Source organism: Haematobia irritans, chromosome 2 (genome assembly GCF_050003625.1).
Source record: "Haematobia irritans isolate KBUSLIRL chromosome 2, ASM5000362v1, whole genome shotgun sequence".
In the NCBI taxonomy this organism is placed as follows: domain Eukaryota; kingdom Metazoa; phylum Arthropoda; class Insecta; order Diptera; family Muscidae; genus Haematobia; species Haematobia irritans.
Window position 1 is genome coordinate 147,615,068 of NC_134398.1, and position 18,515 is coordinate 147,633,582.

At 31.2% G+C, this 18,515-nt stretch overlaps 1 protein-coding gene across 3 annotated transcripts; it reads right to left on the reverse strand.

Annotated features, from left to right (window-relative positions):
• Nucleotides 1-449: 449 nt before the first annotated feature.
• Nucleotides 450-16,657, reverse strand: Oscillin (glucosamine-6-phosphate isomerase Oscillin). 3 transcript variants are annotated; one of them, XM_075296536.1, is made up of 7 exons: nt 16,524-16,657; nt 15,998-16,151; nt 8,149-8,255; nt 7,945-8,072; nt 7,339-7,880; nt 5,182-5,254; nt 450-656 (listed from the first exon to the last, which is right to left on the reverse strand). In XM_075296536.1, the coding sequence occupies exons 3-6, from the start codon at nt 8,244-8,246 to the stop codon at nt 5,198-5,200; spliced, it is 825 nt and encodes a 274-aa protein (XP_075152651.1). In that variant the 5' UTR covers nt 8,247-8,255; nt 15,998-16,151; nt 16,524-16,657; the 3' UTR covers nt 450-656; nt 5,182-5,197. The 3 variants fall into 3 exon arrangements, with proteins under 3 accessions (XP_075152651.1, XP_075152652.1, XP_075152653.1); XM_075296537.1 differs by lacking the exon at nt 16,524-16,657 and adding an exon at nt 16,401-16,521; XM_075296538.1 differs by lacking the exons at nt 5,182-5,254; nt 16,524-16,657 and having other exon boundaries at nt 15,998-16,332.
• Nucleotides 16,658-18,515: the final 1,858 nt, after the last annotated feature.

An 18,515-nucleotide genomic window follows, 5' to 3' on the forward strand; every position in this document is an offset into this window, starting at 1 on the left:
AATTAAAAAACTTGTTGAATCAATTACATTTTTAATTGAATATTTTGTAAAACTCAATTAAAACTTTAATTGGAAAAATTTTCGTGAAAATGTTTTCTGTGTAATGCTGTTTCAAAACTTCACTAAGTGGTTTCACTGCAATGTGAAACGTCGTTCGGACTCGGTTATAAAAAGGAGGTCCCTTATCATTGTCTATGTGAGCCTGGAATAACGGATTGCCACTATACCTAACCTAACCTAAATATAATTTATTTATCTAAATTGTGTGGCCCAGTGATTGGAGGGTTATATACCATCGATTAGTTTCATGTGGATATTTATCTCGCACTCTAAAAAATACAAACAATGTACGAAATTATTCCTTGAAAACATATTGATTTCAAGCATTGATTTGGTATTTAAACTTTATTTAATTAATACTATATTCGCCAATAACAAGAAATAAAACGTTTTTCATATTTTGACAATTACAAATATATATTTTATTGTATGTATTATATAAAAACATATGTAAAACTTAATTTCTATTAAAACAAGACAATTTTAAAAATTAAAAAAAAAAACATACGAGTTTAATTTATTTATCTAATTTTTGTGGTCCAGTATTTTGAGGGTTAGATTCCATCGATAAGTTTCATATGGACATCCATCAGGCACTGTAACAATGTGAAAAGGAAATTAAATAAATCGTGGTCGTATTTTAAATGAAATATATTAAAGTTTTTATATTAAACCTAAATAATTATAAATATGAAGACACGTATTTTCTCCAGTCTATTGTAAACAAACATTGTATGGTATGTGAACAGGGCCAATCCCCAAGAAGGAGTTATATTGCCTTTACTTGTAAATGTTGCTACAAACACTTTTTTTGCTTTCCTTAAAAAAGGGGAAAATTTGTAGCATACACAGGTGGTGTGACATTGTCAGTCAGAGATGAATTCCCAGATAAAATTAGAGAAATCCCTCTGGATTACTGGAAAATGGACACAATATTAATTGTAGATCCCACATGCGTTCCATATTTCTTGGGCCTCATGAGTGCATTGTCATTCAATCTCATTGATATTTACACTCCAAAATCTAGCCTAAGCTTTATATTAACCTTAACACTTAATCTAGAACACAAGCTTGAGAAGATTGAAGATATTGCAATCGGGTGGAAACGGATTCAATTATTTTTTTTTTTAAATTTCTCCAATCGGGATCATGATAGTATCAGTCAAAGAATTAATTAAAAGTATACGAGTATATACTTGATTAACCCTCCGATGGGTGGTAAGGCCCCTGTGCACTATTTTTACTTTTATTCATGCATAAATCTTTCATTTATATGTTCACAAATAAGATGGTTTATACCTTCCTGCAAGGCCGTAGCCAGGATTTTAATTCGGGGGGGGTTCAACTTTAAAAAAAATATTCATATAATCTCATGTGTAGAAAATTTTATTTATGCATAGGTATGTATACAATATTTTTATACCCTAAACTACATAGGGGTTATTATACCCTAAACCACGTAGTGGTTACGGTATAATAAGTTTGATCTGCCAAAAAATGTGCCTACCAGAAATATTTATTTTAGACCCCATAAAATATATACCGATCGACTCAGAATCACCTCCTGAGTCGATCTAGCGCTTGGTGTCCGTCCGTCCGTCCATGTATTTGTTGTTCACAGGATTCCGGTCGCAATTATTTGATTTTGATGAAATTTGGTACAGGGAGTTTTTTGGCACAAGGACGAACGCTATTGAATTTGGAAGAAATCGGATCAAATTTAGATATAGCTCCCATATATGTATCGCCTGATTTCGACAAATTCGGTCACGTTGTGCTTTTTTTCAAACGGATCGTCACCAAATTTGGCAAAAGGTTATCTTCTTTACCGCCCTTCAAGTCTGCAAAATTTCATCCAAATCGGTTCAGATTTAGATATAGCTCTCATATATATGTATCGCCCGATTTTCCCAAATTTGGCAACAAAACCTTAATTTATCAACCGATCTTACTCAAAGTTAGCTAAATGTAATCTTCCATAGCATTAACTATATGTGCAAAAAATCATCGAAATCGGTTCAGATTTAGCTATAGCTCCCATATATATGTACCGCCCGATTTTTCTAAATTCGGCCATAAAACCCTTATTTATCAACCGATCTTACTCAAAGTTGGCTAAATGTAATCTTCTATAGCACTACCTATATGTGCGAAATATCATCGAAATCGGTTCAGATTTAGGTATAGCTCGCATATATATGTATAGCCCGATTTTCCCAAATTTGGCCATAGAACCCTTATTTACTAACCGATCTTACTCAAAGTTGGCTAGATCCAGTCCACTATAGTACTAACGGTATGTGCAAAATTTCATCAAAATCGGTTCAGATGTAGATATAGCTCCCATATATGTATCGCCCGGTTTTGAAAAATTCGCCCCAAATAACCTTATTTTTGACCGTAGAGGCATCATTTCTTAACTGATCTTTCTCAAATTTTGCACAAGATAACCTTTTGTGATGATAATCAAACCCGCAAAATATTATGCAAATTGGTTCAGATTTAAATATAGCTTTCATATATATGCATCGCTCTATTTTCCCTAATTTGGCCATAGTACTCTTATTTATTAACCAATGTTACTCAAATTTTAAATTTTGATGTACTACCCGATCGTATTTATACGTACTTGTAGCTCTTACATAAGAATATTGCTCGATTTTTACAAATTTGGAGTTATTACCCACACTAATTGAACGATTTTCTCTTTTTTAATAATGGGCTCAATATTAGTGGCATACTAACTCTTTTGGTGCAAAATAAACTATAGCTCCTAATATTAGACATTTCTGCGCAGATTGTGACACGACACCCATAAACATGTACCCCCCTTTATGTTCTCCAAAACCTATACCAATGATACCCCACAAATGCTTATGTTTACTAATTCAGTAGGGGTGGTTTGATATAGTCGGCCCCGTCCGACTTTCTACTTTACTCACTGGTTATAATATTAAATTGAGCCGACGGGCTTTTTGGGCAGCAAATAAATCAATGACTTCTTCAGTCGGCACATTTATTCGGCGATGAACCGACATTAATGCCAATCCTTTGAGTCTACTCTCGCTAGTCGAATTTCTTAGATACGTCTTTAATCTCTTCATTGTTGAAAATGAACGTTCGGATGAGCACGTACACACAAAAAAAATTTTTTCTGATTCAATCACGAAATTAATTGATCCAATTAATTTTTTAATTGAAATGTCTTCAATCACAGAAATGATAGTATCAATTAAAAAATTAATTGACAGTCAATTAAAAAATTAATTGATCCAATTAAATATTTAATTGATACTATTAATTTGTGTGATTGATTTTTATTTCAATTAAAAAATTTGTTGAATCAATTAAATTTTTAATTGAATATTTTTTAAAACTCAATTAAGATTTTAATTGGAAAAATGTTCGTGAAAATTTTTTCTGTGTAGTAACTGCAGGGATGGAAAATGCAGTACTATAGTACTTTTTTCAAACCTTTTTCACCCCGGTCAGTACCGTAGTACCCCCGCGAATGATTTAGTACCTTTTGTGTAGACATTTTTGAGTCGATATCAGATTTATGGTACAATAGCTTTGACAAAATATTTTAATATTTTGAGAAAGTCTTTATCAACCTTATTTGCTAATAGTCTTTTACAAATATGGAAAAAAAGACATGTTCATGTGGGAAGAAAATCTCGATTTTGTAAGACATAGTCAAAAATAGGATTTTATTGAACTTAAAGAAAGTTTTAGTCGAAAAAAGTATGCGATTCTATATTATCGATTTTTTATTTCGGTAGAAAATGTTGTCAAAATGTTATTTCTATATAGAATTTTTGCAAAAGTTTATTTTTATAGAAAATTATGTCAAAATTTTATTTCAATTGAAAATTTTGTAAAAATTTTATTTCTATAGGAAATTTTTGCAAAATTTTATTTCTATAGAAAATTTTGTCAAAATTTTATTTTCTTTAAAATTCAGTCTCTTGACAATAATCGTTCCGCTCAAAAAATACCTTTTTTGTACTTTCTTAAAAATTGTATTTTCCATCCCTGAGTAACTGGCAAAGTGGCCAAAAATTTTTAAAAGAATATGCACGTTTGGAAATATCTCTTTATTGCTTCCATCGCTGAATTAGGCAGGTTTTTTCGCAGATTTTGCGCCATTTCATTTACACTTGTGTGTTTGGCTGTTTCGTTGTTGTTGCTATGGCCAAACAAAGCGAGTCATGTTCACAAAAAGAACAATAAACACATATAAAAAGCAGAAATACATTTTCCAAAAACCAAATTTGTGGTGCGAGAACAAAAACAATTTGTTTTTTTACCATCGTTTGACGGGCTTTTCAACTAGTATTCTATGATTTGTGCAAGTTTTATAGGTAAGCATTTTTCAAAATAAAACCTCCAGCTTTTCTTCAACATCTTCGATAAGATTTTTCTATGCAGCTAAAAATATATATTTATTTATATAAAAATATTCATTCATTTCGGGGGGGGTTTGATCCCCCTCATCCCCCCCCCTGAATACGGCCTTGCCTTCCTGTACTAATTAGTACAGGTAGTCATAAACAATCATCTTCGAAATCAAGTAAACAATTAATTGATTTATTCAGCACTTTCAATTCATTTTCTAATTGGTTCAATTAAAAATTTAATTGATTTTGGTTAGATTTAATTTTTTAATTGAGAATAGTGCGAATCTAATAATTTCCGAACAAAATTGTCATTGATATTTTAATTGGAAATATTTTTTTTATTAATTTTAATTAAAAATACAATAATTTCATTTATTTCATTTCATCATTTTCTTAACTGAATTTATTTTTTAATTAGATTTAAAAGTTAATTGTATTAATTAATCTTTAATTGATTTTTCAACTTCAATCGCCTATTTAATTGGAAAAATTTTCGTGATGACAAGAAGAAATAGGGCTTCCCCTAATATTGCAAGCAATGCTAATCTTCTTTTTGCCTCTGTGGAGCAACTCTAATGTGCCTGCCAGTTCGATGTAACTGGATGTTCGATGTAACTGGATTTTGTGGCAGTACTTTGAGAAGTTGCATCATGGTAATTATTGTAATTCCTAACACATCTAAATATTACAAATAATACGATTTTTATTTAATTGTACATACACATAAATCAATGTTATTAATTTTCAATCGGTTTCGATTCCGCTTCAGCAGACGAGTAATCTCCTTGTATACCCTAGATTATAATAACATTAATGATAAACGACATAAATGATTTTAAGATATTTTTAGTTTGTGTATTACATATAAGTACGATAGACTAAAATCAAATATATATTATGCTACAAAGAAAATGGAAGGTCACCAGCCCGTTTTTGAATTACAAAAAAATTTCTAGGATTTTAGTAGTAGACTTAAATATAAATAAAACATCATTTTTAAAGAAGTTATTTACAGAAATCTGTTATCTGATAGATTTTTATGTATATATTTTTATATTAAAATATAGATTTCATTCAAATAACAACAAAAAATCAATACGATTTGGGAAAAATATTACAATTGATAGTAAGATCCATAATAAGGGTCCCCATCACGGTTGCCACTCGAGCCAAAAATATTCTACCAAATTTCGAAGATAATTTTACCAAAAAAAAAAAAAAACTACCAAATACAAAAAATCGTTCAGATTTGTATACATTTTTTTGTGATTATTATGAAAAAATATTTGTATTCAAAAAAAACTGATGAAATTACTTTATAGAAAATATAGTCAAAATTTTACTTTTATAGAAAAATGTGTAAAAAGTTTATTTCTATAGAATTTGGTTTTATAGGAAATTTCATTAAAATTTTCTTCCTAGAGAAAATTTTGCCAAAATTCTATAGAAAATTTTATTTCTATAGAAAATTTTGGCAATCTTTTATTTCTAGAGAAAATTTTGTCAACATGTTATTTCTATAGAAAATTTTAGCAAACTTTTATTTCTAGAGACAATTTGATTTCTATAAAAATTTATGAATTAAATCTTAGTTGAAGAGGAATATTTTACAAAATCAACAAAAACATCAAAAATTCTAACGTAAAAATTCTACCATTTTTGGTAGAATTCTACCAACTGTGGCAACCGTGGTCCCCATGCCGCAGACCGGAGCGATAACGGAGTTGTTTAAATGGCTCACTCTTCTGACGTCTCACTCTCTCTGACGTTTCTAAACATAGATATGTTTATACACTCAAAAAAACGTGAACTCTCTATTTCACAAAAGCCAATTTAACTTTATCTTAGTTCATGGAATTATTATGTTTGGAAAAAGTTTCCTTTACTCTAATAATTTTTTGTTTAAATTAACTAAAACCGAGGAAAAAATATACTCAAATGAAGCATAAATATTAACTAAATTCGTGTCTTCCACAAAATAGTTCAGAATTTCTTTAAATTTGTAAATTTTACCAAAAAGGCGTCCATCATGAACTTCGTATGTCACTAAAGACATTCTTGCAATTTTGAACTCCAACTTTTTTCTTCAAACTACAAAATTTTCTTTAACAAGTGAAAAAACTTAGTTATGTCTAATAAATTTTCTTGAATTTGTCGGAAAAATATTTACTTATTTTTATGACATCGGCGTGATGCCAACGTTTGTAATACTGTTTAGTTAAAATTTTCTACAAATATTCAAAATTTTCTTAAATTAACCTGGTGGGTTCACTGTTTTTTCAGTGTATGGAATTTCTAAATTAATATATGTTTGCAACCAAAAACATTTAAGCAAATGTGCCAAACATTATATGGAAATGAAAATTAAGTTATTGGATTTATTAAATTATTGAAAAAAAATGGCTGATACCAATCTACACAAGCCTTACTATACACGTGTTTCATCGTTGGTTAATTCGAATTTTCATAATTTTTAGTATAGATTAATTTTTGGTCGAGGACGGCCCGGAAACTTTTCCGTGAGCTGTAACAGCGAGATTTTTTTTAATTTAATCAATACGTTGTTAAAGAGTGCATCGTTCCATTTTTAGTAATTTATCTATATTTCATAGAGAAAAGCTTCAATATACATATTGATAAATACTTTGCGTTAATCAAATTACCAAATAAAAGCCAAAACCACATCACCAAGATAGAAAAATATTTTTCTACTGACAGCAGTATCGAAGCATTTAAAATGTATGTACAGCAAATACATATTCCATAAACAGAGTTTTGTTCAATACCGGAACCATATTTATATTCCCGGAACCATCTCTAATATATTACTATACCACTTCCATAAAATTATTCTACAAAAACTTTGAGAATTACTTACCTTAAAGTATTTAACAGTCTTAACACGCAATTCCAAGGTGGCATCCTCATCACACAACATCAAAGTATTAGGATGTTGTTGGAAAGCACTGACAGTCCACATATGATTTATACCCTCCTCGATGGCTTTATATAATGCAAATGCCTTATGGGCCCCAGTTATCAGAATCATCACCTCTTTGGAATCCATTACCGTGCCTACTCCAACTGTCAACGCTTGTTTAGGTACTTTACTCATATCATGATCGAAAAATCTGGCATTAGCCTCTAAAGTATCTTGGGCTAAGGTTTTGACTCGAGTTCGAGATACCAACGAGGAACCAGGTTCATTGAAAGCAATATGACCGTCTGGGCCAATACCACCTATGAATAATTCAACGCCACCGGCTTCTTTGATTTTCTCTTCAAATTGATTACATTCGGCTATCAAATCTGGAGCATTACCGTCGAGAATGTGAACATTTTTAGGATTAATATTGATATGCTTAAAGAAATTCTCCCACATAAAATAATGATAGCTTTCTGGATGATCGCGGGCTAGACCTTAGGATTTTGGAGAACATTTATATTATAGTTTACCCAGTTTTCACTGAAACGCAATACCTACCCACATATTCGTCCATATTGAATGTTTTCACATATTCAAATGACACCTTGCCTTCCTTATAGAATTTTATTAGATTTTTATACATGCCCATGGGAGTACTACCTGTTGGTAAACCCAATACAAAATATCTAAAAAATAAAAAAAAAACATTATTTTACATTAGAATTTGTTAAATTTCTTGAATCGTATATAAAATTCTATTACCTATTAGGTCCTGGATTAAAATCATTTATTCTCTTTGTTACATATTTGGCGGCCCATAGTCCAACTGAATCAGAGGTATCCAAAATTACTAATCTCATATTGACTTACTGAAACGAAATAAATATTGAATAATAATTTTTATTTATCGAGTAATAATTATACAGAAACTTTAGGAGCCGCTAAAAACAAAGATCCAACGACTTGGGGATGGTGAAGATAAGTTAGATTACATCCATCTTATATCGTCAAAGACATATATGTAGATCTAATATATTTATCTAATTTAAGAATTCCGTGTCGTCTCAGTATTCCTATTTCATCTCAATTCTTACAAAACCCCTACTATACGACATAAAAGTGGTCTCAACACATCATAATTCCGAAGTACGAGCTGGTCGTAATACTCATACGAAAAAATCAAAACGAAATATCAGAAAATTGAAATTTTGAACTGACACATGTTTTCACGGAGAGAAATAAATCATCTATATGAGTCTATAGTCTATTGTCATACTTACATCCAGAGAAATATAGTTTTAAAATTATTAACGGCATATTACACTCACGAGAGAAAATGTACTCTCACACGCCCACGAACGACACTTATAACCCTTGATTTCATTTCTTCATTTCGTTTAGTCATTATGTCTTTTGAAATTAATTGATTCAAAAAGGCGCTTCGCCGGTCTTTGAAGACAAGAACTCGTGCCAAAGGTAGCCAATTCGAACAAATCTAAACTGAATCCAAAAATATTGGTTTTGAACAATGAATCTAAAAACCATGAGAAAGTACAGCGATTTGCTTTGTCGCATTACATATCAGCTATCCTGTATGGAGTAACATACACTGTTAGAAAAATATGTTTTTCATATGTTCCGATATAAACAAAATGTGTTTCGGGCACAATTTTAAAACACAATATATTTAAGTGCAAACATGTAATGTTCCTAAACTAACACTAAATGTTTGGGACATCTATGTCAATATGTTAGAATATATTATGTTTGGGGCATGAATGTTTCATAAAAATCATATGTGTGAATGCAAACATATATAAATTTACAAATTTCGACTAAACATACATATGTTGTGATATTTTATTCAAAGCGACAGAGAGAGAAAGAAAGAAATAGAGATGGAAACCGGGAGAGTTGACGAAAGATATCAACATAACACAGCGAATGAATAAAGTTCGAGTTTTGCAGCTAAAACAATTTAAAAAGTTTATTTTCTTTAAAATGAATTATTAAAGAAAAATAAAAGGCATTTTAGAGCGATGGTGTTAAATGCTAGTAAAAAACTGTTCACGCCTAAATAAATTTATGTTTATATTATAAAATTATTTATGTATGTTTATACTCGACTCCACGTTCTTCTTTTGTTAGAGTTTTTGAATTCCTTCCAAATTTTAAAGTTTTGTACCAAAAACAGATTTTTGTTACAAAATTGTTATTTTTGCAATAAAAAAAATAATATTTTATCCAAAAATCAGTCAATTTCGTTTATATCAAGCACTGTTACTGACTATAAATCTTTAATAACCCACATTTCGAAGTTTCATTATAAAAATTTAATATAGTATAAATAAATTAAAAAAAAAAAAGTGTTCGGTCGGAGCAGGGATTGAACCCACGACCCTTTGCATGCAAGGCAGACATGCTAACCACTGCTCCACGCGGCAAACAAATGTATGTTTCTATGCTATATAAATGTAACTTATAACGATAATTATCTACTGGTGACTATAACAGCTGTATGGTCCTCGGTTCGATTCTCCGTGCAGGCGAAAGGTAAAATTTAAAAAATTATAAAAGTGAATAATTTCTTCAACATTATTTGTATTACAGAAAAAGGTGTCAAAAACTAAAATATTTCGTGGAAGTGAAAATTACGAGTATGTTAGGCAATGAGCACAATCGTCTTTGGGAAAAATTCTTCCAAGCATATAATATTTTTGGGCTCAAAATGCTTCCAAACATATAATATGTTCACATAAAACAAACATATTAATGTTTCGGCAGTATCCAATAATATATGTGCTTCCTGCAAAATATGTTTGGAACATATGTTAAAGAAGCGATTTTTTTAGGGTGTAAAGAAGAGCAAAGTTATTTTTATATTTTTAATTGATTCACTGTACTTTTTGGGCATGTAGAAAAAAAGTATTTGGTATTCACATTATGTAAATGTAAATAATATTAAAAACTTGATTTATTATTCTTTATTATAATGCTTAATTTTTATTATAATGCATTTATGCGAAGAACTAATATCAACATTTATCACAGTGTATCAGGTCCAAATCAAAGGGTTATTAACTTATTTGTGTGAAGAAATATGCCTTCCTATTTTTCGTGCTAAAATTGAATTACTATCTGTTCGAAAATAACTCAAAACAACACCCTCAAAAAAATCACTTCTCTAACATATGTTCCAAACATATTTTGCAGGAAGCACATATATTATTGGATATTGCCGAAACATTATTATTTTTGTTTTATGTGACCATATTATATGTTTGGAAGCATTTTGACCCCAAAAATATTATATGCTTGGAAGAATTTTCACCAAAGAAGATTGTGCTCATTCCCTCACATAATTTTCACTTCCACGAAAATTTTAGTTCTTGGCTCCTTTTTCTGTAATACAAATAATGCTGAAGAAATTATTCAATTTTATATTTTTTTAATTTTACCTTTCGCCTGGACGGAGAATCGAACCGGGAACCATGCAATTTGTAAACCAACACACTACCACTGGGCTACGTAGCTGTTATAGTCACCAATAGACAATTATCGTTACATTTATATAGCATTTATATAGCATAGCTTGCAGCGCCCACGAACCCATGCAAACATAACATTATTTAACAGAAACATACATTTGTTGGCCACGTGGAGCAGTGGTTAGCATACGTTCCGATTTCTTTTAACGAACCAAGAAAAAAAATTGTGCCCATAATTCCAAAGTGTCCCAACTCTAAAAAGAGTATAGTGCCCTTTCGTTATTTTTATGAAGACCCCCTGATTTCTTTTAACGAACCAAGAAAAAAATTGTGCCCATAATGCCAAAATGATAAACAAAAGGCATGTCCACACATACATAAAATGCTGCTCTCAAGACGAAAACACATGTTGTTTTTTTCTATTCTATTCTCTTGGTTCCGAATGTCTATTCTCTTTACTGCGAATACTCATTCTAATATTCAAATTAAATAATATTTAGACTTAAGCATATCAAATTTTTGGCCTTATCATAAAACAGTTTTCCGAAACAACATACAAGCGGTTTCACAGAAATTGCTCTCTTTTCATTCTCTCGTTGTGTTATGTTGATATCTTTCGTCAACCCTCCCGGTTTCCATCTCTATTTCTTTCTCTATACTCTCTCTTTCTCTATGTGGCTCTCTGAATAAAATATCACAACATATATATGTTTATTCGAAATTTGTAAATTTATATATGTTTACATTCACACATATTATTTTTATGAAACATTCTTGTTCTAAACATAATATTTATATACATAATAATACATATTAACATATGTGTCCCAAATATTTAATGCTAGTTTAGGAACATTACATTTTTGCACTTAAATATATAGTGTGTAAAAATTATGCCCGAAACACATTTTGTTTATATCGGAACATATGAAAAACATAACAGTGAAGGATTATTCCGCCCAAACGTTTTTTAGTACTAAGCTTAACAGACAAATATCCAGAGATGGTCCAAGTAGCATTTTTTTTTAGTTTTTTTCCTGTCAAAAAGTTGTAAACGTCATATACCTGTATAAAACGTAAAAAACGTAGTAAATGTCAAAAACACCTAAAACATCCTTAGATTTGATTTCAAAAACTATGTTTAATATCCTAAGTCATAGAAACGTCATATTGAAGTATTTTAGAATTTTTTATAATAATATTTTGAAATTTTTACTCAAATGCAATTTGAATGCAACGCGTTTTCAAATTGCTGAAACTGTGAAAATTGTTGTAGCAAAAATCGGATTTAGGTACAACGTGTGCACCCTCAAAAAATCGATTCTGTAACATATACCCCAAACACATTTTGCTTCAAGCACATATATATTTTCAGGATTGGTCCAAACAAAATATTGTTTGTATTGTTCAAACATATTATGTTTCACCTTAGGGCATACACTGGTAGAAAAAATTTTTAATGAAATCTTCCTTGTGTGGATATATTTTTAAGGCGCCAATTGGTTACTTCCATTATTTTACTTGCAGCATACTCTCTAGGTCTCTCTTTCTAAACACATATATGTTATAGGCCATTTCTTAATTAATATATGTTTACATCTAAGCGTATTATATTTACAAACATTTTATGTCCCAAACATAGTGTGTTCTAACATATTAACATATATGTCGCAAACATGTTATGCTAGTTATGAACATTATATGCTTGCACTTAAACATATTATGTTAAACAATTTGAGTTCCAAACATATAATTTTTACACCCAAACACATGAAAAACAGTATTTTTCGTCCGTGTGGGTATGCAAAATACCAACAACGCAGATTTAAATTTATTAATTACTCCGAATTTAATGCGGCTATGTGAAATCCAAAGTAGTACGCCTATCTTTAAAATTTGTTTTAATAAGGAACAAGTATATACGGCCGTAAGTTCGGCCAGGCCGAAGCTTATGTACCCTCCATCATGGATTACGTAGAAACTTCTTCTAAACACTGCCATCCACAATCGAATTACTTAAGTTGCGGTAACGCTTGCCGATGGCAAGGTATCTTCAAACCTCCTAACACCATCTTCTAAATTGTATGGAAGTCCATACGTGGTATATATTAAATCAAAAAAGATCGATCCAATACGTATATAATTCAGTTTGACAAAGTAGACATAAAATTTTGACAAAATTTTCTACAGAAATAAAATTTTAACAAAATTTTCTATAGAAATAAAATTTTCACAAAATTTTCTATAGAAATAAACTTTTGACAAAATTTTCTATAGAAATAAAATCTTGGTAGATTATTTTTGGCTCGAGTGGCAACCATGATTATGAACCGAATAAAATTTGAACAAAATTTTCTATAGAAATAAAATTTTGACAATGACGAAAATTTTATTATGAACCGAATAAAATTTTAACAACATTTTCTCTAGAAATAAAATTTTGACAAAATTTTCTATAGAAATAAAATTTTGGTAGACTATTTTTGGCTGTAGTGGCAACCATGATTATGAACCGATATGGACCAATTTTTGTGTGATTGGACCAATTTTGGTATGGTTGTTAGCGACCATATACTAACACCACGTTCCTAATTTGAACCGGATCGGATGAATTTTGCTCCTCCAAGAGGTTCCGGAGGTCAAATCTGGAGAACGTTTTATATGGGGGCTATATATAATTATGGACCGATATGGACCAATTCTGGCACGGTTGTTAAAGATCATATACTAACACCATGTTCCAAATTACAACCGGATTGGATGAAATTTGCTTCTCTTGGAGACTTCGCAAGCCAAATCTGGGGATCGGTTTATATGGGGGCTATATATAATTATGAACCGATGTGGACTAATTTTTGCATGATTGTTAGAGACCATATACCAATATCATGTACCAAATTTCAGTCGGATCGGATGAAATTTACTTCTCTTTGAGGCTCCGGAACCCAAATCTGGGGATCGGTTTATATGGGCGCTATATATAATTACGGACCGATGTGGACCAATTTTTGCACGGTTGTTAGAGACCATATACCAACACCATGTACCAAATTTCAGCCGGATCGGATGCAATTTTCTTCTCTTTGAGGCTTCGCAAGCCAAATCTGGAGATCGGTTTATATGGTGTCTATATATTATTATGGACCGATGTGGACCAATTTTTGCATGGTTGTTAGAGACCATATACCAACACCATGTACCAAATTTCAGCCGGATCAGATGAAATTTGCTTCTCTTTGAGGCTCCGCAAGCCAAATCTGGGGATCGGTTTATATGGGGGCTATATATAATTATTGACCGATGTGGACCAAGTTTTGCGTGGTTGTTAGAGACCATATACCAACATCATGTACCAAATTGCAGCCGGATCGGATGAAATTTTCTTCTCTTTGAGGCTCCGCAAGCCAAATCTGGGGATCGGTTTATATGGGGGCTATATATAATTATGGACCGATGTGGACCAATTTTTGCACGGTTATTAGAGGCCATATACTAACACCATGTACCAAATTTCAGCCGGATCGGATGAAATTTGCTTCTCTTTTAGGCTCCGCAAGCCAAATCTGGGGATCGGTTTATATGGGGGCTATATATAATTATGGACCGATGTGAACCAATTTTTGCATGGTTCTTAGAGACCATATACCAACACCATGTACCAAATTTCAGCCGGATCGGATGAAATATGCTTCTGTTAGAGGCTCCACATGCCAAATCTGAGGATCCCTTTATGTGGGGGCTATACGTAAAAGTGGACGGATATGGCCCATTTTCAATACCATCCGACCTACATCGATAACAACTACTTGTGCCAAGTTTCAAGTCGATAGCTTGTTTCGTTCGGAAGTTAGCGTGATTTCAACAGACGGACGGACGGACGGACATGCTTAGATCGACTCAGAATTTCACCACGACCCAGAATATATATACTTCATGGGGTCTTAGAGCAATATATCGATGTGTTACAAACGGAATGACAAAGTTAATATACCCCCATCCTATGATGGAGGGTATAAAAAGGTATTTTTCAAATCAAGTAAAACATAAATGGTTCTAAAAAACGTATACTGTACAAAAATACTTATATTGCGAAAAACTAAGTATTTTACGAAGGTTAGCATTTTCTTTTATTGAAACGAATGCCTATCGTAAATACAAATACCAACCACGCAGATTTAAATTTATTAATTACTCCGAATTTAATGCGGCTATGTGAAATCCAAAGTAGTACGCCTATCTTTAAAATTTGTTTTAATAAGGAAAAAGGTATTTTTCAAATCAAGTAAAACATAAATGGTTCTAAAAAACATATACTGTTCAGAAATACTTATATTGCGAAAAACTAAGTATTTTACGAAGGTTAGCATTTTCTTTTATTGAAACGAATGCCTATCGTAAATTGAAAAAAAGACCGAAATAAACGGTTCTAAAACAAGTGTACTGTGCAAATTCTTAACTATGTATTTTCAGAAGGTTTACGACGTTTTTGACGTATGGTAAAATACGTCGTAAATGTATATCAAATACCTTACAGTTTACGACAGACCATTTCTGCAAGTATCTGAAAACACCCCATTAAATCCCCAATTAAAAAAATTCATCCCCATTCCTGAAGAAAAACTTCCAATTAAGGTAAAATCTCCAATACTGGCAACACTGCTCCTAAATGACGGATTAAGAGAACATACAAATATTCTTTTCTCCCCGAATCTCTCACTGTTGCATTCAGAAGAACTTTTTCTCATCAATTTTATATGAAAGTGAAAAAACAACTTTTCAATTGGATCCACTTAACATTCAAAAGTCAGCTAATACTACAATAATATAACATTGAATGAATTGAATATAACATTGAATGAATCGAAGTTACTTGCGACAAAAACGTTGAATTTTTGTCTGCCATTGAATAAATATAAAAAATGATCTTCTTAACTAAATATGCCAAAAGTGCTAATAGAACAGTTAAGATATCAACGGGTGGTCAAACTAGCAAAAACCGGGCTCAGGATACTCGATATCAAAAATAATACGACGTTTTGTGGCAATTTTCAAAGGAATTTATGAAAAAATGTATTTGTATTTGATGTTTTTTTATGTTTATATATACACATTTATATACGAACCTTTATGAGTCGCGGAGAGGAGGTATTCAGTTGGCAAGTGCACGAGGTAAAGTTCCTGCGGTTTGTTTTAAAGGTTCGACGGACTACTTGTAGATACGCCTTAGTAACGTATGGATGTTTATGTAGTTGTATCACTCGTGTTTTTTTTTATTTGCTGTAAAATATACCACACAATGATTTATTTAATAATTTTGTTTTTAAATAACTTCTTTAATTTGGTGCACACACAAAAGCTCTATGCTTTATTTTCTTTGTTAACATTACTGATGATTACAGTACAACCGATTAAAGTTCGTTTGCTTTCAATGATAAATAAGCCAGCCCAACCATAACAATCGCTTTATACACCCCTCAAAACAAGCAATGTTATAGATAAATACAAACATCTGTTGTATTCATTTACATGTATTTGTGTAATGAAAGCGGCCGTATTTTGTTTATATCAATGCATTTTTCTAGTAATCTAATATCTCGAAAATATTTTAAAACTAAAAAGCCACGAAATATTTTGGAGCGAAAAAATTACCTCCGCTCACAACAACTGTTAATACACTCTAAAATTTGAATTGGAAATCCTGTGCATTTTATTCGTTTCACGACTTCGATACACTCGTTCTAGGGTTGCCATATTCTGTAATTATACATATCCATAGTGCATGATATGCGTAAGGATGATTAGGTCGCAAAACGATTTCCCACAACGATCAGATTCATAAAATATCAAGACTAAAACAGAATTTGTGAGAACATATTTGTAACTAGGAGTGCTGAGTGGCGGGGCGGTTGCAAAGCATAACCTAAAAATTTCTGGAGTCCTTGCACAATATCCCCAATTTCGGCCAAGCGCCAAAAGAGTTATCTGTTCTCTGTAATGCTGAGATATTTCTGTATGTTGCTAAAATTTTGTAAGTGGTTCCTCATGTAATGTAACACGTCTTGTCATTGACCTAACGTTAAATCAGGCTGTAATTAATGATAAGGGAGCAGTTCATCACCTGCGGCATCGCGAATGACTGGGTAGTTGAAGTGCACCTGAAATAACTACACTGGAAAAACGGTGAACCCACCAAGAGAGAAAATTTTAGTTAATTTTGGAAACTTCTAACTAAACTGTATTTGAAGCGCAGATGTCACACAGATTTCACAAAAATAGGTAAATAATTTTCGACAAATTCAAGGAAAATTATTGGATAAAATTATTATTTTTCACTTTTTAAAGAAAATTTCGTAGTTTGAAAGAAAACAGTTTAAAATTGCAAAAATGTCTTTAGTCCCATACGAAGTTCATGATGGCCGCATTATTGATAAAATTTACAAATTTTAAGAAATTCTGAACTATTGGGAGACACGAATTTAGTTAATCTTTGTACTTCACTTGTGTATAATTTTTTCCTCTGTTTTAGTTAATTTAACTAACGTATGCAAAAAATTATTAAAGTCATGGAAGCTTTCTTAAAACGTAATAATTCCATGAACTAAAATAGAGTAAAGTCGTCTTTAGTGAAACATATGGTTCACTTTTTTCAGTGTAGTTGCCACTATCTAAACCTATCCTTTCTAAGAAACAAAATTGTTAAAAGCAAATAAACAATTAGATACAATTGTTGTAAAAGTTTATAATAAATTCGATTACATTTGCTTTTAAAGAAACTACTTTATAAATAAAGAGAATTTCGTTCTACACTCATAGAAAAAAGTCTGCTAAAATAGCAGTCGATGTCTGCTGTTATATGTTTGTACTTCAGGGCCCAATGAACAACAATTTATAAAATTTTTAAGTTATAAATTTTTTCCCAAAGCATATTTCAAATACTATAGATATTCATAAAATATTGTTTTAATTATGTTAGGATAGCTCGTAAGTTGACATGTTTATTTGTTTATTTAAAACAAGTTTTAGTGTAATCGAGCTTAAAAATAGCAGGAAATGTTTGCTATTTCAGCAAACAGTGTCTGCTGTCTCTTTTTCATCAGACTTTCTGCTGTTTTAGCAGACTTTTCTGTTGTCCTTACTAACAAATTACTTTGGGTGTAAGGAAAGTATTTTTCTTTGGTCTTTATTTAAGCTCAAGCAGGGAGAGAGAGATGTCTCATGTTGGGCCTTATATGCTAAAAATTTGAGTTCCAAATATGTAATTTTTACATCGAAACATATGAAAAACAGACTTTTTCGTCCGTATAGGTTATCTAAAGTATGTATCTACATTATCATTACTATTATATAATATAATTTTTTATCTATACTTGAACTATATTATCATTATTGTCTTTGTGTACCAAATGAATCTATCAAAGAAATGATCTCGGCATGCAAACGATCTCTCGAATAATGATTTCAACCAAAACTATTTTCACGGCCATATAAAACTCGTTGAAATTGGATTCTTTATTATCTCTGGATGAAATAATTATTTCTTAAAACACACACAAAAAATACCCAATGTCCCCACAAATAAAATATATACCATTTAAATGTCAATACTACAGTATGACACTCACATTAACACAACGCAACAGT

Excerpts from the sequence above, each read along its gene's own strand:
- Oscillin (XM_075296536.1), bottom strand. The coding sequence starts at position 8,246 with ATGAGATTAGTAATTTTGGATACCTCTGATTCAGTTGGACTATGGGCC. Across the intron at positions 7,881-7,944 it reads CAATATGGACGAATATGTGG|GTCTAGCCCGCGATCATCCA; the intron begins GTAGGTATTGCG and ends CAAAATCCTAAG. Across the intron at positions 5,255-7,338 it reads AGACTGTTAAATACTTTAAG|GGTATACAAGGAGATTACTC; the intron begins GTAAGTAATTCT and ends ATTATAATCTAG.